The 23890-nt window shown below is 39.6% G+C and overlaps 1 protein-coding gene across 1 annotated transcript in view; it reads right to left on the bottom strand.

The window, feature by feature from the left end:
- LOC122804601 (cholesterol 24-hydroxylase-like) overlaps nucleotides 1-23890 on the bottom strand; it is a 730604-nt gene that overhangs the window by 531571 nt on the left and 175143 nt on the right. Inside the window, exon 3 of the mRNA XM_044074564.1 lies at nucleotides 8463-8544. Within this exon, the coding sequence (XP_043930499.1) occupies nucleotides 8463-8544 (82 nt within the window). The remainder of the gene's footprint in view (nucleotides 1-8462; nucleotides 8545-23890) is intronic.

Here is a 23890-nt window from a genome sequence, read left to right as displayed (position 1 = left end):
GATGAAGCCATAACAGCGTTGTGGTGAAAACGCTTTACCTAATAAAATTGCGTTAAGATTAGTTTGGTGTGGCTTTGTGTTTCCGGACAAGGTCCCCGTGGATTCTGTTTCTCATTGGTTTATTTTATTTTTATTTTGGTTCGTTGTTATATGGCCACGGGAGGTCCTGTTAGTCCTGGGAGCCCTCAGCTGTTCAACACGATGGAAACCGCTAACGAGGATAACAACGTTGATGTTGCCGGCTTGCTGGCCAGCCTTTCTCGTAGGCTGGACCAGCTAAATTCTCGTATGGATGCAATGCAGCATGGTGTGCATTTCAGGACAACAACGGTATCATCTGGCTCTACCTGCTTTAACGGACGTAATCAAGACAGCCCTGAAGTGTTTATTCCGGCTGGGCAACCAGCCGTACAACTTCCATTTGGTAGTAACAACCCAGGTTTACCCGGTGCATCAGGTGGTGGTGTGCTACTTTTCAGTGGTGAAACGGGACTTGTTGGTGGAACAGCACGTCCTTTAAGTTACTCTACAGCCATTGCAATTAATAGAAACAACGGCGTTTCTAATGTGAGAGCTGATGTTCCTGTTACCGCAGCTCCAACTTTAAATGCTGGTCTTGCGACTGGTAATAATTGTATACCCAACCTGACAGACTGGATTTTGAACACCGCTAACTTTTCGTTCGCCCAACAGGCAACATCTTCAGTTAATGGTGAGTGGAATAGTGACAATAATGAGGGTTTAGCAGACAAATTGAAAACTTTTGACATTTCAAGTTGAAAAAGCTGCAACTTGAATCTGCATATTTTAAACAATGCATTGTTGAGAATCTTATTCCTAAGGGTCTGCGGAATAACTTTTCACCCTCAGGGTTATTAGTGGACCAGTCATTTTTTGCAGATTTAAAGGCTCTTTTTCAGCAACAGGGCGTACAGCTCTTAGAGTTGATTATTAAGCACTATGCTTTACATACTGACTTGCTAATTGGAGAAATCAACATTTTGGACAATGAGATCAAAGCGGACTTGGACTTTTTCAGGTACAAATTTGATTACAGTCGCATATTGACTAGTATTGATGCACTGTTATCCAAATTAAAGGTGAATAAATCCAAAAAATTGACAAGAGATAGGCTTGCCTATCAAAATGATAGTGCATACCCCAGACTAGAGTTGACTAATAGCAGGTCGGCCAATGTAGTAAGTAACGCTCGACCGACCGACTTTCAGGATGTCAACTCTGGTGTAGTTGACATCACTGGGGAGAATAATTCGGGTGAAGCTGATATTGGTCCTAGACGGAGTAACAGAATTAAAGGCTTTTCCAGGGATAATGGCGGGTCTAGCAACTCCAATATTAATCAAAGCAATAAAAAAGTTGACAATGGCCATTTTTTAGGTCAACGCAACAACAAGTCTTACACGAACAGAAGGAAGAACAGGAACAACTAGACTCTAACCTGAGTGTACACTTGTTTGATGAACCAAGTGTACTGGATCGACCCCCCAGGACTATCTTCCCAATGATATCCACTAACAGGAAAGGAGACTTTAAGAGCTACAATTTTTCTGATATCATACTGGATGATGAGTTGATTGAGCTTTTGGCTTTTGGTAACACATTTGTCCCTAGTAGATACAGTAATATTTCTACGGACATTATTGAGCTTAAATGCTTTGTGCGAAAGTTAAATTTAAAATTAATGTTCTTCAACCATTGTGATACATCCAGACCAGGTTCTAACAATGATGTGGATACTAACATGACATCGCTTAAATTGCCTAGTGTGTTTAACCCCCCACTGCATGCTCACCTTCAATTGTTTGAGAGCATTTGTGAGGTAGATTTCAGATACCATCTTAATAACACACAAAATCATGTAGATGGGGGTGATTTTAACATTACTAAGGAACAACTCTCCCTGTTGGATGACTTTTGCCGTTTACCTGTAAGGCTGATTAAACCAGACAAAGGGGGTGGTCTCGTTTTATTCGATGACCCCACCTACAATGAAAAAATGTCAAATGTATTGAATTCTACAGCCTACATTAAGTCCTCCAAGAGTGAGGTTAACGGAGCGTACCACAGGATTAGGGGTTACTTTCGCGATTTACTTCTTGAAGGGAAAATTGATATTGATACATTCAATTACATTGATATCACCCTACCTAAAATTCCCGTCATGTTCGGAATCCCTAAGATTCACAAAGATATCAACAATCCACCTATGAGGGCTCTGATTGACGGGAGGTCATCCATTACGCACTTTGTTCCAAACTTATCGACAACATCTTGTCCAAATACATTAAATCCATTTCTAGTATTTGTAAGGACTCTTGGTCCTTCTTAGGTAATATCAATGGCATACCCTTTGATGATGAAAACAACTTTTTAACTATTGATGTGGTAGATCTATATACATCGATCCCACATCAGGAGGCCATCGAGTGGATAGGCCTATTACTTAAGGATATCGGAGCCTCTAGGTTGGAAGTGGATCTGGTTACTGAACTACTTGACATAGTCCTTTCTTCCAATTACTTCATCTTTAATGGTGACTACTTTCTTCAAAAACAAGGTGTCGCCATGGGTTGCTAACTATTTTATGGGCTACTGGGAGATTAATTTCTTACATAAGATACCTGAGTTGATGAGCTCTGTGAAATATTACACCAGGTTTCTTGACGACATTTTTATTATGTTAAAGGGTTCTAGGATAGAGGCTGAAGCTTTTGTTAACTCACTGAATTCAACAACAGAATTCTTGAAATTCACATTTAATTTTTCACCATCCGAGATAGACTACCTGGACGTTAAGTTAGTGAAGGATGTAGAAAATAAGGTTTTCACATCAACAGTATATAGGAAACCTACGTACTGCAATTCTTTCCTGCATTACTCTAGTTTCCATCTGTACCAACAGAAACGTTCCATAGTAAAGGGACAGTTGGTAAGGGCAGGGAGAATGTACAATTGGTGACCTTAGAAAAGAATGTGAACTTTTGAGAGAAATGTTCGCAAATCGAGGCTATCCTGCTTCACTATTGGATGATTTGATTCAAGAAATTGATAGTAAAAGAGTTAATGGCTTCTATAAACCTCTATTGGCTCAATCTTACTCTATCTCCCAGTACCCCATTGACCCCGGGTGCACTACTGTTTTGAACACAAGTACTGACCTAATAGTGAAGTTACCTCCACCGGGTGAAGAATGTGACTTTTCCCTAAGTTTTATTACAACTTTCAGTAAAAACTCCAAAGGTATTTTATCGATAATACGTAAAAACTGGCATTTTATAGCTAATAATACCTTTTTAGTGGAAAAGCTTGGAAGTTCACCTAAATTTGTGTTTAAAAGGGCTAGTAATCTTAAGGAATTGTTGCAAAGGGATATGTCCCAACATACCTTCAATAAACAGAAAGGTATGTACCCATGTGGATTTTGCAACTGGTGCAATAGGGTAAAACCAGGCGAAACGTTCACCGTAAGGGGAAAGAAATATACCGTCTGTTTCCCATTGAATTGCGAGAGTAAGTCTATTATTTATATAGCTTTGTGTGATTGTTGTCATGCTTTCTATATTGGTAAAACGGACCATAGGGTCCGTGACCGGATATATGAACACATGTATGCTATTAAAAATAGAAAGGGTGACAATGCATTGGCCAAGCACATTGACCTTCATCCAGGTCACAGCTTTCATTTTATGGCCATAGATCATGTTCCACTAAAAGTCAGGGGGGGCCCATTCTCACTTATATTGGAGAACCGCGAACTGGAATGGCAACTGAGATTAGATGCCTTCCGGCACTCTGGACTTAATGTCAACTGTAATATATCTCCTGTTTTGAAATTAAGGAGCTACTTAAGATAGGCACACTTTGTAATGTTGTAAACATGTGTTTCAAACATATTTACATTTTTACATTTTTATGCTGCATTGTTTACAGTTGTATAATTTAGGACTTATGTTTGCTATTTCATGGAAGGTTGTGTATTTATCACAACTTATTTTATAAAATTATAAAATTATATATATATATATATATATATATATATATATATATATATATACATATTTTTAGGTGCAAGTAAACAACTTAGGTTTTAATTTTAAATTCAACTGTTGTTCTTGTATGGGTTTTAGCCTATGTAATTGATGTGATATGCCAGTGTTTTGTAATATCCTGGATTCAGGAAGTTGATTACATGTCATTTCCTGCTTTTGAATATTTATGGAGTTTTTTCCCAGTTGTTTCAACTTCTCTGATGAAGCCATAACAGCGTTGTGGCAAAACGCTTACCTAATAAAATTGCTAAGATTAGTTTGGTGTGGCTTTGTGTTTCCGAACAAGGTCCCCGTGGATTCTGTTTCTCAGTAGGTAGATTCCACCAGGCCAGTGTTCTGTTTTCAGTGGATTCCCAGGTGGTAATTATTCTGACTGGAAGTTTAGCCACAACACCAGGAAAATTCACATACTTGCTGCAGGCAGAACTTGTTGAGCATTATGGAGACAGAGGAGGACTAGGAGGTTGATTGTGGCAATGGACAAGGAAAATACTCTTGGGACTGGTAAAAGGATGGCGATGACTTGATAGAGACACCAGGTCTATGCAACGGACCGGTCCAAACTTAGCCTAGGAGGGCAGCTGTACTAAGTGCTGCACAAAAAAGTAAATCTCAATGATCACACTGAAAAGGTAGATCTTAATGATTGTACTTATAAACTAAGTTGGTGGGTGGAGAAAGTGTCACAGAAGAAAAAGAAGGGATAGGTAGTATATTATTATCAATTTGTGGGTTAACTGTTACTTTCTAGGCACCTTCATAAAGCAAATAACTACAGAGTGTCACAGGAGTTATTATATAAGCAGCATGCCCCTCAACCTCTAACCTTTAAAAATCATAGCACTGATATTTACAAATCATGGAAAAGGATCAGAAAGAGGAGCATTTTCTTATTTTTCACAGTATACACTAAAATATGCAAGATACTATATAGTTAGTGGCAGTGGATCTTGTATAGGTTTAGTTTATGTATTTCATAAGTTAAGTAAATATAAACAGGTCTGACTTTTTAAGGAACATCATAAATCTAAGAGAAAAGTTAAATCTAAGGGCCAAAGCAGAGGCGTACCTGGCTCCATCTGCACCCTATGCCAGTATCACAAACCAATACCCACACCTCCTCAGCTGCTCAAGTGAAGAGCAAAAAGAAAAAGTGCATAACTGTATTAATACAGTGAACTGTTTTTTTTAAACAGTTAGATCCACCCTCCATAAATAAGATCTTCCATTAAAAAAAAATGCTGTTCCTTCCACTAGTACACCAACCAGATGGCCAGGTAACCACCACACACCACCCCCCTCTTGTCCCAGCCATTCAGGTCCCATTTCTGTGCCCTGCCCCAAACCTCTTTCCCCACTGCAATTTAAAAAAAAAATCTTGGGGTCTTGATTTCCTTTCATGTCTTCCTAAGGTCCCCCGTACTCTATCTGTGTCAGAATATTTTGCGATCTTTTTCATTATTTTGTGTCCCTACAACCTTCTAGCATGTCAACTTCTAGAGCATTTATAATTTACAAGAAAATTCATTCAAATCAACAGAACTATATACACATCTCATACTAGGAGCTCTGTACACTTTTTCCATATTGTGCATAATCAGTTTTTTCTTTTACCCACATTGACCAGTATGTCTACTCCCTCTTTTTGCTATTTGTAACTGTAAGCCTGTCTTCTTTATTTAATTTGCCTTTGTATCACTAACTGTACAAAGTCAGTAATCAGTTCACACACTCAAAAGACTTCTCATCCTTTCTTGCAAGCCAGAGCCATAGGAATGGTGTGGTGGAAGGGGTAACTGCCCAGGATGCTTACTTGTAGGGAGTTTTCGAACAGTTTGGCAGTTTACAAGCTATCATTAAGTGACTGCACAATCACTGCTTATAAGCTGTTAAGTTATTCTTTTCTTTACAAGGTAGCAATGAGTTTACAAGGCTGCAGTGTAACAGATTGTTGCTACCTTAAAAAGACTAAAGCAGATTACAAGCTGTCATTAAGTAACCTTGATGACATATGACAGTGAGGAGAGGTGACAAATGGGTGTGCTACCACAGGGACCAAGCTCCCTTACTGCTGCTCTGTTGCAACCAGACCTTCATGATGAATGACAGATTACAATTCTCCCTCTCTATACCTATCTAGCTCTCTTTCCTTTTGGGGAAAAAACACTACATTTCCTTAGAACATGTTGGTTCCATTTAAAAGAGAGTTTCTGGATTACTGACCCTTTCTAGCACACAGGTACCAGTAAAAATGCCAAAGACTGCCACTCAAGCACATTTTGGTTGGCACTCACCTAGGGCCCTGTGCCACTCAAACTCCATCTAGCCACGTGGTTGTATAAATATTGGCTCTAGGTTAAACACTGGCTCTTGGTGGTTTTGCCATATTGTTTAATGTTGATGTGCCACCCATTTCCATGTAAAAATGGGAACAAGGGGGTTGACAACAATAAATGATGAATTTGCTATCCAACAAGTTACAAAGTTATTCTCATTTAGCTGGCAGAGTTTACTACCTGAATGTGGGATGGTGTTGAACTAATCTGCAAGGTCCAGATATTCTTTATGCATTGTTTTGCCATCATCCATTGCTTCAGTAACTTTTTAAAAGAAGTCAACCAGGTAAACTAGGCAGGACCTTCCCTTGATGAATTTCAACTGGCTTGGATCAAAAGTCTCTAAGCTGCCCACATCCTTATTTATTAACACTATAATGATCCCTTCCATAGCCTTATAGATAACACTGGTTAAGTTTATGGTTCTATAATTACTATGCCCATTGAAGCCCCTCCTTTGTGCAAGGGCATGACTGTGGCTACCCTCCATTCATATGGCACAAAGCTTGTTTTGAGGCTGATATTGAATAGCCTCTGATAGGGGATCAGACAAGTCATGTTTAAGCTTGGCCAGTAGGCAACCTCGTATGTTATCTCACTTCATAGATGTAGTTTGTTTGGCCTTATGTAGTATCTTGAGAACTTGTTCTTGGGAGATTTGAGAGGGGAGTGTAGGTATACGACCTGAGATTATTGGAGGGGAGAGAATGAGGTTTGATTAATACTGATAATAAACTCCAAAGAGTAATGATTTCTTATTATTGTACCCCATGAAGGGTGGACTCTATATCAAGACATAAAACTTAAATGCAGGTACACTGAGGTGCAAATGGGGACTGTTTTATGCAGATAAAGTCATCTCATGCACCTACTTAATCTGCAATCACAACACCAATGTTTTCAGAATCTCATCATACTGAGGAAAACTGGAAGTTCCCACAATGGTTAAGGACATGCTTTAATTCAGTGAGAAATGTAATTTCTTCAGGAATGTTATGGAAGTTGTCTTTAAAAGAATAGGTTGATGTAGTGTCCACAATGGTTTCCTCACTTGTTCAAAAAATTTTAATGCTATACCCGAAATATCATTCAAGATGATCAATGGGGAAAAAAGAGATTTCTACAACATTGACAATGTCCCTTAAGAGAAGACTTTCTAACTTAAAATGAAGGAAGAAATATGTAAATAAGAAAGGCAGAATAGATGGCCTATAAAACTGCATTATAAATTAAACTACCACTGCATTTATGCTCATCTATAAATGTACTAAAGAACATATGGCAAACAAATGTGAGACTTCATATGTATGGTGCAGCTTTTGAACGTGTCTCCTTGGCTATGGATTTAATAGAGATGGAAATGTAGCATATTTGGTACTAATACATGCGTGTGTGTGAGTGTGCGCGTGTGTGTGTGTGTGTGTGTGTGTGTGTGTGTGTGTGTGTGTGTGTGTGTGTGTGTGTGTGTGTGTGTGTGTGTGTGTGTGTGTGTGTGTGTGTGTGCCTGTATATGTGCCTGTGAGTTGGTGAGTATGTATAAATCCATCATGGACACACCTGCTTAATTAAACAGAGCAAGTATATAGAAGCATCTTCTCCAGCTCTCTGACACCATGAAGACATTCAGTAGTTGCATAGCATGTTAAGTTGGCAAAAACATAGTAAGGACTAAAATGTCTCAACAATACAGAATATAATGTACGTTTGAAAGGAATGGAATGTTTGCAGGTCCTCCTGCATACATTGAAATAGCTGTGCTTTTGATGTACTGGATCATTTGTTACTGAACTTGCATTTTATCTGACATTTTATTTTTGGATAATGGCTTACATCTGCAACTTTTTTACATGAATGGTGTGGTTAAAAAGCTTAAATTCTTCATTGCTACATTTTAAAGTGCATTTTCCTTAATGTCATAACAGGTAATCATGAGCTGTTTCCAATATTCCTTGCTCAATGTTTTGTATGTAGCAGTTTATTATTTTTTTAATTCTATCTGTACTGGCTGCAATTTAAAGTCTGTTACCAAACTACATCAACTATAACAAATACATACCTTCACTGCTTCAGGGCTGCTAATAAATATTAACACTATATGCATTGCATTGATTCTGACCACAGGACCATATTTCTCCATCCTAAAAGAAAGGAAGCACATAAAAAAATCATAGAAATGAAACGTCCTGGAAGCCAGTTTGTCATAGTTACAGATTTGCTTATTATCTTTAAACACAACCTGCACCTTACTGAATTAATATGTGCATTATTATGTTGTATACAAAAGTATGTAGGGTATGCATGGAAGAACAAAACATAAAATGAACAGCAGAGACAATATAACCTTCTTCTTTCAGTGCTTCATGAAATCGCATCAAATAGAAAGAAATATAGTCCCATCAATAATACTTATGAAGATGGAATAGCAAGACACACAATCAGCAGCAGAGAACATGAGTATTCCTAAGTTTTCCCTAGGAGTTGTGTTTGTATAAGTGTGCCACTAAATAACATTCAGATGTAAATAAAGCCATAGACATCTTCATGAAAAGTCACTGAATGTGACCCACATGAGCACATATTTATAAGCAACCAGAGCACTGGAGAACATGGTGGGGGGAGGTAGGAGTCAGCATTCAGTGTCTCCTAGTCCATCCTGAGGAAAAGGAAGGAAGATGGGTCCACTGTGGAAACTGGGGGCCAAGGCAAAGCAGCAAATAAGACTGCATTTGTTTGTATACCATGCAGTTCTCTGACTTTGCAGACAGAACTGGGAAATGCATAGAAACACATCCGTCAATGGGCCAGCAATGTGGAAGACCAACACCAAGCTACTAAGGGAATAGGAATGATAATGCCAGCAAAAGCCCTTATAACTGTCTGTATGATGACCTCCTTTGACCAAGACGGGAAACAGGAAGATTAAGGATAATCAGATAGAGAGAGAGAGAAATGGAAAAATAAAGCCAAATTACATTTTACAGTATTTTAAAACCAACCTGCAGTCATAATACATGACTGTCACTTAGTGTGGCAAAGATACAAATAAACAAATGCAAATTCTCTCTCTTGTATGTCCATACTCATGTGAGCACATGTGCATGTACATCCACACACTCACACGTACAGACATGCACACATGAACAATCAGAAAGAATTAACTAACTAAAATTAGAAACAAGCTTAATTTTATATATATGTCCATGTAAAAAATGCTGGCAACACTTTATTTAGTTTTGCATAATATCTGCAGTTACCACACAAAAATGAATGAAATCAAACTTACCGTGTTCTTTAATCAATCTATGATTCATGAAATCGCCAAATTAAATAATCAAATATTAAAAACAATTTAAACAATGTTAAATTAATGTATTTCCTAGTGATATGATAGACATTTTACAAAATGATAATCTTTCCCTGGAAAGAAGGGGAATATTTGGCTTTTCTAAAATCCAGTGAGATCTCTGGCCCTGACTGTATTGTGTTTTCTGTAAGATGCATAAACATCAATTGGTACCAGTCATAAAAACACTAATAATATTGTCAAGTAAAAGGAATTGCAAACAACAACTCAAATTACTCTCAAACTATTTTAATTTCAAAACTTAATATGGGTTCTAAACTTATATCCCAAATTAACCCTGATCTTAAATGATTTGTTACAATTTTAACTTAACATTTTAGGCTAGTAGCAGGTCAAATATTATCAAGGTTCTGGTCTAGCCTTATGGAAGGAAGACAAACTCAATATAATAATCTTATGCTAGAATTATTTTATACCATTATGAAAATTCCAACATATCCAATGGAGTGTTTGTACTTGATGCTAATTAAGCTTTCAACAGGAACCATATCCCCTTTCTGTATGCATATTAAAAAGTTTAAATTCCCAGAAAAATATATCAGTACTGTTAAATTCTTTATGAATCACCTACTTGCATGCATTAAATTGGTCAGTCCCCTCCTATTAATATTATAACCAGAATTCAACAAGGATATCTTCTTGTTGGGTTCTAGGAGTGCTACATATTGTACAAAACTACAGTAAAGTAACAGATTACAAGTTGGATATGGAGAGACTGATATTATTTACTTAATGCATTAACACAGTCTCCAAAATGTCTCTAGAATGATTCACAGCAATTAATAAACTCATAACCAACTTTTATTTGAGATGGAAAAATTTCTTTCATCAATTTACATTAACTTTGTAATTCAAAGATTAGGGATGGCTTAACATTATCAGATCTTTAGATTTGCTGTCTTGCTGTGGGAGATATTAAGTCATAAGTATTTCAGTTTGCGATAGATTTGATTTTTAAATTAATCCCTTATCAATTAAATCCATGGGGTCACAAACTTATTTCAAACTTTGCATACAGAGTTAAACAGTTAAAAGGAAATCTAAGAAATGTTTTAAATTACTGTATGCTCCTTGCTTTAGATTATCACTGTTTACTGGAGAAAATTGTAATATGCAATGACTTTCTTTCATGACAACGTCTTCTAGACAATCTCAATAATGAAGCATTAAAGGTTGAATAATTTTTAGTGCTTTCTGATGTTTATTTGCTCCATTTGGTAGATTTAGAATGAAATAACTTATCATAAGAAAAATGTGAACTGACTCCTTAGACATACAGCTTATATTTGCTAAATACGGTTAGGATTGCCACACCTAAGATCACCATGTTATTTAAATACAATACAGATTAATTTGATTTTACATATTCTTGGATGAACTATTCTAAGAAAAAAATGCCACCAATCTTTTATATATACTTCTGTTCTTAATTCTAGTTTCACTCCTGATATTCAAACACCCATTAATTGCAACTGTCTCATAAAACATAAAAATATCTACCTAAATAGCAAAGGATCAGGAATAATCTGTATAAAATAGCACCATATTCAAAACCTAGCCGCTATTTATATTGCTCGACAAATCTTATTTGTACCCCAGTACATTATGAGTGATGGGTAAACTATTTCCCCCCTCATTTCTTCATTTGTAATGACACCTCAGTTACATAAATACTACAGATTTTTGGTCCTGCAAAGATATTAAAAGATATTAAAAATAAGTGGGTTTTTATACTAACTAGCTTTAGTAAATGCAACTGTGTTAACAGAGCAGAGGATTACAAATGCTGTTTCCTTTAGGTATACCTATGGAAAATATTTCATTAGAATGATGTTATCTATTACACTAATGATACTCTTGAATTAAACTCTTAATTAGTCAGCTTATGTCTTTTATAAACCTCAAATTACTTTGCGGGGATTCACTGGTAAGTTTCTCTCTCATTTGAAAAGATGGATGGTGCAGTGGTGAAGCGGTAGTGTTCGTGCCTCACAGCAAGAGGTTCACTGGTTTGATTCTTGACTGGAGTACCTTCTGTGCAGAGTCTGCATGTCCTCCCTGCATTTGTGTGGGTTTCCTCTGGGTTCTCTGGTTTCCTCCTGCATTCAAAGACATGCATCTGAAGCATTTCTCCCCAGGCCTCTACTGAAAATTGGCTTCGTTCCAAGTTGGACTTTCCTGGTTAATAAAAAATAAATGTCCAAATCTGTGGATTAATTGGTCGACTCTATGCAATGGTTACACTTCTGTAGATGATAGATACATTTTATTAGAAGCTAGTGCATTGTCACGCTATGCCTTTACAGTGGATGCTTTACCTATTTGCTATAAAAATAATACAGATGTTGCCTTGTAGATGTTGATGCTGTTTTCTCTTCAGAACATGGAAATGACTGAAGGTATTTAAAATACAAAGTTGTAACTATGCTCTTAGCTGAGGAAGAAGTTGTTTCATAATCTTAATATTAATAAGAATTCTTGATAAACCACATTATCGCAAATATGAGTTACTACTTAACTGTGGAACTTTATATCTACAGTCAATGTTTTTTATTCAACCACATCACACTTGTTCATATGCATCTGCAGTAATAAAAGTCTCATGTGTATTATTTTAAATGCAACTTGCTTAATAATGTAGGAATCCTTAAAAATAAATGAATGGATTCACTAGCATCTAAAAGGTTTTTACCAGCTCTAGATCTTCATGTCTGGAAAAAAATAAATAAATAAAGACAGATTTGCTTAAACACATATGATCAATGCATGAGCAAAAGTCCCCCTTCTAGAATGGAATATACCAAATTCTCTAGACTGAAATACATCAAAACAGTACTGTGAAAAAGTTTCTAAATATTTTTCAAGATGCATTTAGCAGCATTAGATAACAGCATTGTGTGTGCCTGTTTTCTGCTGCATAAATGTTTGTGTGTTTTTGTCTGTACATTCTTAGGGTGACTTCTGGTGAACATTCTTCATGAGATGCCTGTCTATGATAAATTATGATAGTAATTTATTGATCCACAGGGCCCTACTAACAATTCTAGTAAAGGATACCACATAAATATTGCTGCAAAATCCTAAATATATTACCAAGTAGTGCAAAAAGAATTATTAAAAAATCCCACAAATCTTCTATTATAGGTTCATAGGTTGGTACTAGGCTTGGCAGCCACGGTGGTGTAGCAGTTGGTGTTGTTGCCTCACAGCAAAAGGTTCCCTGGTTTGATCCTTGACTGGGGTGCCTTCTGTGTGGAGTCTGCATGTCTTCCCTGTGGTCGTGTGGGTTTCCTTCAGGTGCTTCAGTTTCCTCCCACATCCCAAAGACATGCTGTAGGTGGATTGGACACTCTAAACTGGTTCTAGGTGTGTGTGTGTGTGTGTGTGTGTGTGTGTGTGTGTGTGTGTGTGTGTGTGTGTGCCTTCTGCGGAAGGTTGGGCGCCGGGCTGGCAACTCAACACCATAAAACTCCACTGACAATCATGAGTGGACAGGTGATCCGCTGTGGCAACCCCTAACTGGGAAAAGCCAAAAGAAGAAGAAGGTTGGTACTAGGCTATCGGCCCTAGGGCCTATACAAGCCTAACCATAACAATTCCCTGGATATTTCTTCCCACAATATTTACTTCCCTGGACCCCTGTCTAGCAGGGCGAGTGACATGATCCCCGAGGTGAATTTCCTATTTCCCATCCAATCGTCAAGGTTCCTTTTGAAGAAAGCCAAGGAGGTGCTCTGCTTGACATGTATGGGCAGTCTATTCCAGAGTATGGGGAGTCTCTGGGTCAGGAACCTATGCCTCCAGCATGATTTGTTTATTGTGATGACAAGGTTTAGATCCCTGGAGCGTGTAGCTCTGAGGGATTGGGATTTCTTTAAGTGGAGCATGTCCAACAGCTCAGGATTTGACATGGTCTTGTATGTTAAGCAGAGATTGCCTCTGAGTAGAAGATATGCCACAGAGTATAGGTGGAGTTTTTTAGATGCTCAGCATAGGGCATCTGTTTTATGCCTGTGATTCTTTTAGTGAGGTACTTCTGCAGCCTTTCTAGCTGTTGCAGATGTCTTGTAAGGTACATACCAAATGAGGCGTTGTACTCTATAATGGGTCTAATGAGGGATGAGTACAGTGGGACAATGGCATCCTTTTTTCTGGATGAAAAGCCCTTAGTGATGAGGTATGCCACACAGAAGGATTTCCTGACTGTTGTGGCGATGTAGTTATCAAAGGTGAAAAAGAAGTTGTCTTACCATAACGTTCCATCTGTGTTGTAGATTTTTGTTCATTCATTACCATTAGGACCTTGGTTCCGTCCTTGGAACTGATACGGCCGTTTCCAAGCTCATGCCAGCCAAAAACTCTCAGATAAGACCTACCCATAATGCCCCTCACCTAGTTACTTCAGATCGAGTTTGTCCGCCGTTAAATAATAGATGTAGTAATAGAAAAAAAATAGGAGGAGGCTCTGTCTGAGCAAATACCCTAACCAGGAGTTCCTAAAGTCCACCAGGAGTCCAGGCAGGGGGAAGGAGGGTGGGAAGTAATGAATGAACAAAGATCTACAACACAGATGGAACGTTATGGTAAGACATAACTTCTTTATCTGATGTTGTAAATCTTTGTTTATTCATTACCATTAGGACTGAGTCCCCAGCTACTTGAGCCCTGGGTGGCCCTAAGGAAGGATATTCCAGAGCACCATAGAAGCAAAAGATGCCCATCCTCTGGAGGTGAAATCCAATTTGTAATGAGATATAAAGGTATGAGGTCTTGCCCAAGTGGCTGCTGTGCATATATCATCCATAGAGGCTCTGGAATGAAAAGCTACATTAGTAGCCATAGACCTGGTAGAATGAGCCTTTATTCTGGAAGGAAGGGTAGCTTATTCTGTTGGTAGATAAAGGTAATGACGTTTCTAAGCCAGGAGGATAAAGTCACTTTGGAAACAGGTTTACCCAATCTGGGTCCTGCAAAGGCCACAAACAGTTGATCTGTTTTCCTGAAAGATTTAGTCCTGTCCAAATAACAACGAAGCTGCCGATGCACATCAAGGGTGTGCAAAAGGTACTCCCCTCTATTAGAATGTTGAGGGAAGAAAACCGGCAGGTCAACAGAGTGGTTAATGGAAACAACAGAAATTACCTTGGGCAAGAAAGAAGGGTCAGTACGAAGGGACACCCTATCCATGTGGAAGATCAAGTAAGGACTCTTGACACTCAACGTCTGCAGCTCAGATACTCTTTCCACTGAGGTAAGTGCTACTAGAAGTAAGGTTTTCCATGACAAAAATTGCAAATCACATGAATCAAAAGGCTTTAAAGGAAAACCTGTGAGAGACTGAAGTACCAAAGTCAAGTCCCAGGGTTCTAAGGGAGGCTTGACCGGAGGTTTAACATGTAATACTCCTTTCAAAAAGGTCTTGCATAGGCAGTGTGACATAACTGAAGAATTATCAAGATCATTATGAAAACAGGCAATAGCTGCTAAATGTACAGTGATCGTCGAAGCTGAGGCTCCTGCATGCAAAAACAGTAGTCAGGTATTGTAGGATCTTTTGAATTGGCATACAGAAAGGGTCTAAGTTCTGATCTTTGGTCCAAATAGAGAACCTAATCCATTTACTAGAATAAACTTTCCTAGTGGAAGGGTTGTGTGAAGCCAGAAGAATTTCACGAACAGGAGATGGTACGTCAGGTAACCTGGCAATCATTGAAAGTGAAGGAACCAAACTGTGAACTTGAGACTGCACAAGTCCGGATGAATCAGTCCCTGAGGATGAGATAACAGGTCTTGGGAATGATCCAGGATCCACAGACTCTGAATCAGATGAGGCCATACAGAAGACCCAGTGGCCAATCGTGCATTAGAGCATCCCTCGTGATTCCCCCTGAGGGGGAATCAGGGCAAAGTAGCTTCTGCATTTGTAGTTTAGGGGGGAAGCAAACAGGTCGCAGCAAGACTTGCACCAGCGTTGGAAGATCCAGTCCACTGTTACAGAGTTAAGGGACCACTCGTGAGGCATCAGGATGTTCCTGCTCAGATTGTCCACAATAAGGTTGGAGCTCCCGGGAATGTGTGTTGCTATAAGGAAGCGGTTGGAAGCTATCACCCAGTACCAAATCCTCATGACTTCCTGACACAGGGGGTAAGACCTGGTTCCACCTTGCTTGTTGATATACCAGATGACTGACATGTTGTCTGACTAAATTGCAATGGTCCCAGAGGGTAGAGATGCATGGAACGCTTGCAATGCTAGGAGAACTGCCCTCACTTCCAGGACATTTATGTGCAAATTGGCCTCCATGGGGGACCAGGTGCCTTGGACAGTCTTTCCCTGGAAATCCCCCCCCCCACCCTAACAGGGAAGCTTCTGTGGTCACCCTGGCCATGGGCTGGGGAAGACAGAATGGTCGACACCAAAGATTCATTTGTGGGTTCATCCACCGTAACATTTCTTCCTTGCAACAGTTTGAAAGACGTATCATGTGGTCAAGTGGGTCAATTAGCAATGACCAGTCTGTGGAAAGGAGCCACTGTAGGATTCTCATGTGCAGTCTTGCCAGTGCTACTAACATAATGGCAGCCGCCATGGAGCCTAAGAGTTGCAGTACAAGACATGCTGGTACATAGGTAGAAGGTCTTGGATTTGGTGTGTTATGTTTGAAAACCTGTGAGGGGGGAGAGACGCTTGACAGGATGTTGTGTCAAAGACCGCTCCAATAAATTCCAGTGTCTTCATTGGAGGCATTGAGATTTGTCCTTGTTTATTGTAATCCCCAAGCGGACAGTGAGACCTTGAGTGTAAGAAGATTCCTGGTCGGAGCAGTAAGGAGCCAATCGTCTAGATAGGGAAACACCTGAAATCCTTGTAGTCAAAGATGAGCTACCACAACTGCCATACATTTGGTGAACACTCAAAGGGCTGTTGAGAGGCTGAATGGCAATGCCCTGAACTGGTAGTGATTGGCTCCCAGCTGGGAGCAGAGAAACCTCCAGGAGCGGTGATCCATCTTATATGGTAGTACGCATTCTGGAGGTCTATAGAGCACATCTTGTTATCCCTCCCTAGGAAGGGAAGGGAAGAATGGACTGTATCGTGACCATCCGGAAATTTTGAAGTTTGATAAATTTGTTGAATAGGCTGAGATCCAGGATTGGTCTCCAGTCCCCTGTCTTTTTTGGCACTAAAAGGAACCTCGAGTAAAACCTGGATCCTGTCTGGTCTGGTGGTACTGGTTGGATGACTCTTTTCCTTAGCAGCTTTTCCATTTCTAAGGCTGCTAATTCCCTCTGATTGGGTGGTACATTGGGGATGAAAGCTAAATCGAATGGTATTTGGTAGCCTCTGGATATTATTCTCTGCATCCAAACATCAGTAGTAATAAGATGCCAGGCTGGTAGATGCAGAGAAAAATGACCCCTGGCTGCTTCCAGAGGAAAGCAATCAGGCCGCTGCTCAGGAGTGCTGGTAGGGTCTGCCGGAGAAAGAATCTCTAGCACCCCGGATACGCAGAGCCCCTCTACCCCGAAAGGAACGTCTTTCATATGAGTTGCCCCCTTTGCCCTGGGGGGATTGTTCACCACGAGTGTCACGAAAAGGTCCTTGGGATTTCTTGAACCACATATTTCCTCCCTTTTCATTCGTGGGGTAGGACCTCTGGGGGTTGGAAAGGCACATGCCCACAGCAGACAAGGTCTTTCCGTCTTTCTCACTATGTGTAAGTGTGAGTCATACTTTAGGTCCAAAAAGTGCAGATTCATCAACAGATGCATTGATGAAGAAAGATTTAAAGGGGTCTGCGAAGTCACACAACCGCATACAAGTATTACGTCTCATGACAATGCCTGATGCAGCAGCTCGAGCTGCCACCTCGGTGGAGTGAGATATCAAACGCATCAAGGAGTTCGAGATGGATTCAAGGGTAGCTAGCTGCGAGGCGACAGTATCACGCACCTCATCAGGCAGTACCCCACCAAAGAGGGAGACATTTCAGAATTTAGGTCTCTTTGGTGGTGAGTAAATTGTGCCAGATAGTACAGCGACCGAATGGTCAATGTCACTGAAGCATAGGTCCATTTCCCCAGTCTGTCCATGGTCCTGGACTCTCTGTTTGGAGGATGGATGGTGGAACTATCGTCTGCCAATTCCCTCTTGGTGGCTCCTGCTATGACCATAGAGTCAACTGTTAACTGCTACGACCAGTGGGGCTGGTCTTCAAGGTGCAGATAAAATATTTTGTCTGGCCTCTGAGGGACAGGTTCTACATTGTTCGGGGCCTTCCAGGTATGCTGCACAATGATTTTAACAAGATCATCTGCCGGTGGAGTCACCCAGAAAGTAGATGGCAGGGCACAGAAGGCCTGCAGTAACACCAGTTCCTCAGAAGAAGGATTATAGGACTTCCAGTCTCCCTGCTGCTTGAGGATTTCGAGAATGTCTCCGAATGAGATGTCATCTGGGTAAGACCCTTCTCCCTCATCACAATCAGTGTCTTTGGTAATAGATTCCAACGGTGAATCAAGGTGCTTCTTCTAGCACTGTTTCTTCTGGGGTGGCTCCCCAGTTGGATCTTCTGAGGAGGACTCCGGAGAAGAGGTTCCCTTCAAAGAGGGTTCTTGTAACTCCTGTGCCTGGGGTCCCGAAATGGGAGGGTTGGGAGACGTGCATGCTAGGGGAGGGTTCTGATACTGATGTCATTGCTGCTGGTCGTGAGTCCATTACCTGTACAGCAGGCTCACTTGAGGAGGGATGGGTGTCCGGAACCGGGAGGGACAACCTCGGAACCGGGATCACACCTCGCCATGAGGAGCCCACCTCCAGGTGAGGAGCTCTGAGAGAACTGGAAGCCATTGGAACCATGGACATAGATGGCGCCAGTGAGAAAATAGGCGCTGGGCTAGGTACCAAGGTACAGATGGTCCAAGCACTGCTTAAGGAGAGTATCAGTTCCACCAGAGCTGATGCAGCAAGGGTGGACGGTGCGGACAGGGAAAACACTGCTGTCAGAACTGAGACAGTATGCACTGGAGTGGAAGTATCTTGCTCTTGGCAGGTATTCAAGTTTTGGAGCCGATGGAGACAAAGAAACTGTTGGCACCATGGCTGGGGATGGTGCCGAAGCAGGTACAATCATCAGAGCCGATGTCGGATCCAAGGACGGCACCAAAGTCAGTGGTGCTGAGGTCAAAACTGAAATAGAAGTGAATATCATGGATGGCACCGAGGAAGAAGACACAGAGCCTGGTGCCGAACAGGTCTGTGCCTGAGGGCCTCAGTGAAGCATGGAGCTGACTCAGTTCCATAACTGACGGAGATGCAGGAACTGAGTGACTCCATTTGTCCTTGTGTTTTTTGGTTTTTGGAGGGGGTGAGACCTCCGACCCAGCTAGAGCCTCTGAAAAAGATGTCTCGAGTAATCCATTTTTCCTTATGTTTTTGGTCTTTGGAGGGGGTGAGACCTCCAACCCAGACAGAGCCTCTTAAAAAGGTGCCTTGAGTAATCTGTTTTTCCTTATTTTTTTTGTTTTTTGGAGGGGGTGAGACCTCTGACCCAGCTAGAGCCTCTGAAAAAGGTGTCTTGAGTAATCCATTTTTCCTTATGTTATTTTGGTCTTTGGAGGGGGTGAGACCTCCGACCCAGATAGAGCCTCTGAAAAAGGTGTCTTGAGTAATCTGTTTTTCCTTATGTTTTTTGGTCATTGGAGGGGGTGAGACCTCCTACCCATATAGAGCCTCTGAAAAAGGTGCCTTGAGTAATCCTTTTAAGATAAGTTTATTTTTACATTCTGCTGGTGTACAATTACTAAAACTAGCACAAATGTCACAGTCAACTTTAATGTGATCCACGCCCAAACAGTAGACACAATGAACATGTGTATCTGAGTTAGGCATCTTACATCCACACTTGTCACACTGTTTAAATCCCAACTTAGCTTTGTCTTGACATAGTAAGGCAACAAGGCTACAATATAAAAAAATTAAAGGAGAAAATACCAATGGCGTTATTTTAAAAAATACCACTAGTAAAAAGGAAAGGCCTGTCAAAGAGAGGAGAGAGGGACAGTACCAATAAAGGTAAAAAATGAAATTACCAAGGAAAAGGGTAGAAAATAGTCACAAGAAAATTCTGACTCCAACACAGGAATCCACAGGATAACTAGTAGATGTCGACCACAGCGTTCAAATGAAATGGCAATAAGGCAGCAACCAAGAACGCATAACAGTGTAGGCACAAACCCCACAACACACTGTGAGTAAAATAATAAAAATAGATTTATTCCACCACAAAACAGCGACAAGGAAAGCAGTAAAAAACACTTGGACTAAGCGCTTTCACCAGTTCAACCGGCTTCTTCAGAGTCCTAATTAACATCCCAAGTTACTCCAAATAAATACTAATGATTTGCCAACTTCAATCAATTTTCCAATTAATCAGTCCTTAACAGTTGCAAAACATGAGTCTTAAAGCTGTATAGATATTTGATACAACCAAAATAATTTTTTGAAAGTAACATCAACTCAAAATTGTTAGTAAATATGAATAAACAATTCAATAATAATAGTAATGATGAATAATGATAAATAATAAACTAAAATATAAAAATACCTATACACAATTTTTCATATCTTAAAAATTAAAATTGATCAATTTCCCCTATCAAACTAAAAAAAATTCCATATCATTAAATAGTTGTACTTTATTAACATTACTTATACTGTAATCTTGAAACCATCCTTCCTAACCTTAAGTAATGTTGAATTATGCATATTGCAAAATAATACCTACCAATGAATAAATAAATGAATGAATGTTACAATAAATTAAATACAATTTATATTATGCCTGCCCTAAATTTCAACAAAGGTTTTAAAGAAATGTTTTCATTAATCCCAGGTGGCCTAGTGGCATTTAATCTAATCTGCCACTCCATTTCACGTAATGCCACGTGGTTTTTAATGTCACCTTGATAATCAGAATAAACCCTGTCAACTATAAAAAACAAAAACTTTTTAAACTCATGGCATTTTTGGGAATGTAAAAAGAGTGCATTGTGTTCATCCATTCTTCTTATAGAACCACAATGCTCTCGAATTCTTTCCTTTAAACTTCTCGTTGTCATACCGACATAAAATGTGTCGCACGACATACAAGTTGCTATGTAAACACAGTTCTTGGTTAAACAATTACACATACCTGGACAAGCTATAGTTCGCCTAAAACCTTTTACAATGATATAGGCCCCAACAGATATGAATCTACACCATTTGCAGCAACCACATTTATTCATGTAGGAACGTCTATTGCCACCCCAGTTTCTTTCCAAAATATCCTTTAAATTGGAACCCCTACTAAAAACTATAGTGGGGGTATCACCCAGTATATTCCTTGTATCTCTACTCAAAAAATGCTCCCATAAACTATTCAAACATGTACGAATGCCCACGGAGACCTCGTTGTATTGTATAACAAGTTTTGGACAATAACCAAGATTGTTTTCCCCCTCCAAGGCTTCGTTTGTATTATTGTTGCTTACAATCTGGGAGACCTTTGCTTTCAAGACTGGGATATACCTGGTGTTTCTCTTTTTATATACTTCTCGTTTAGTTTTAATCAACAAGTTTAAAGGGTAACCCCTTTCAAGAAAAAAAACAATTAATCTGTACATCTCCTTTTTATATACCATATCATCACTAATTAACTTAGATAGCCGAATCATTTGTCCCTTTACCAATCCCTTCCTTTGATGTAAAGGGTGACAACTCGTAAAGTGTAACATGGAGTTTGCATAGCTCGGTTTTCTGTAAATGTTACTGTTGAGCCCTGAATCATTTTTTGAAATTTCAATATCCAAATAATTGGCACATTCTGAACTCCAATTATACGTAAATTTAAGAAAATCAGAACTCGAGTTCAGATGTTCCATGAACTTCACTACACTTTCTTCATCACCCCTCCATAAGATGAGTAAATCATCAAGAAACCTGTTATAAAGTAGAATATTTTCAACAAACCTTGAATTAAATATGTTCTCCTTCTCCCATGCTAAAAGGACCAAATTTGAGAATACTGGCGCGCAACGTGAGTCAAGGGGCTGCTTATCCACCGGGACGCAACCCCATGGTCAGGACATTCAGCAGGGTTGACTCATACCGGTCTAACTGGGAAGAAGTCGACGAAAATGAGGGCAATGACATTTTTTTAGAAGAACCAACTCTGCCGCGGAGGTCAGAGAGGTTACAGAACAGGGGACAGAATCACAATTCGTTTCAACAGAGGAGCCCGAGGGGGACGAGGAAGAACTTTTAACTCGGTTGGACAATTGTGAAAGTTTTGTTAATTTTGAAGTTTGCAATGATGTTGATGCCCTTTTTGATCACAACAAAACACATGAAAGCAATGTTTGTGACTATGTTTTTGGGGGGGGCGAAAGATTTAGTTGCAAACCAAACTGTTGATTTATTGTTTCAGGATGACTGTGTCAATGTCAATGTAATTGTTGAACAAGATCAAGTTTTGAGTATTCAGGAAATTGTGGATGATGGGGATTGTGGTATGCCATGTGGAAGCACGAGTTCAACAGACACTGGGCAGGATGTTTCTTATACTATTGGCTATGGAAGTAGCACACACGCAGAGATTTCAATAGAGGGAACATTGATACCTCTGGAGGGGATGAAGCATTCCATTGTTAAAGAAAGAGGTTTCATTATTTATAACTATACTGAACTTATTTTGAAGGATTCACATTTTGAATTGTTCAGTAGGGGTGATAAATTTGTACCCAATTTTAGGTTGGATGTAACCCGGTTATTGAAAAATCTGAAACTCTATGTAAGAGAATTAAATTTAAAAATGTATTTTGCTGGGGGTTCAATGGGTGGAATGAATCGAGGGGAAGGGCAGGACACCACCTTGTTGAAGAGAAGGAGTGTGTTTATGCCACCTCAGTGTAGGGAACTTATTGTTTTTGAGAATGTTGTTGAACATGAGATGAGGAAAATTTGTGAACAAAGGACCTGTGGTGATGACAATTTAACACAAGATGAAAGAGACATACTTCATGACTTTAGTACTTCAGGACAGTACAGATGTATGAGACCAGATAAGGGTGGGGGGATGGTGATCATGTATAGTATTGACTACACTGGTCGGATGATGGAAACATTGGGGGATGTCAGTACTTACTGTAGAGTCTCCAGACATGAGGTCAATGTGGCATACAAAAGGATTGATTTGTACCTTTTGGATAGCTTGTTTCAAGGGGTCATTACTGAGGAAGAGTATCATTACCTTGTGGTAAAATTTCCAAAAATGCCAAAATATTTTGGCATACCAAAGGTACACAAGGGTACAGACCATCTTCAGTTTCGACCCATTGTTTCTGCAAAGGGTTCGAAGACTGAACCCTTGGCTTCATATGTTGATGTACACTGTAAAAAGGCAATACTAGATTCAGGACACATACTGAAAGATTCATGGCACTGTCTGGAAAGACTGAGTGGGGTCAACATGGTGGACATCAGCAGTTTTGGTTTTCTGACGATAGACGTCATTAACCTGTTTTCTGTCATACCCCACCAAGCTGGTCTCAAATTTTTCTACGACAGTCTCTTTTCTAGCTCTAGTTTTGATTTGAGTAAACTAGAGATTTGTCATGGATTAATGAGGCTTGTTCTGGAGAACAATTTTTTAACATTTGAGGGTGAAACGTATAGACAGCAAACCGGGGTGGCAATGGGGGCACGTTGCGCGCCAGTATTTGCAAATTTGGTCCTTTTAGCATGGGAGAAGGAGAACATATTTAATTCAAGGTTTGTTGAAAATATTCTACTTTATAACAGGTTTCTTGATGATTTACTCATCTTATGGAGGGGTGATGAAGAAAGTGTAGTGAAGTTCATGGAACATCTGAACTCGAGTTCTGATTTTCTTAAATTTACGTATAATTGGAGTTCAGAATGTGCCAATTATTTGGATATTGAAATTTCAAAAAATGATTCAGGGCTCAACAGTAACATTTACAGAAAACCGAGCTATGCAAACTCCATGTTACACTTTACGAGTTGTCACCCTTTACATCAAAGGAAGGGATTGGTAAAGGGACAAATGATTCGGCTA

This window comes from Protopterus annectens, chromosome 6.part0 (assembly GCF_019279795.1).
Source record: "Protopterus annectens isolate FY-2018-M chromosome 6.part0, PAN1.0, whole genome shotgun sequence".
In the NCBI taxonomy this organism is placed as follows: domain Eukaryota; kingdom Metazoa; phylum Chordata; order Ceratodontiformes; family Protopteridae; genus Protopterus; species Protopterus annectens.
The sequence above is the reverse complement of the archived record's forward strand: the minus strand, read 5'-3'. Positions and strand labels throughout refer to the sequence as shown.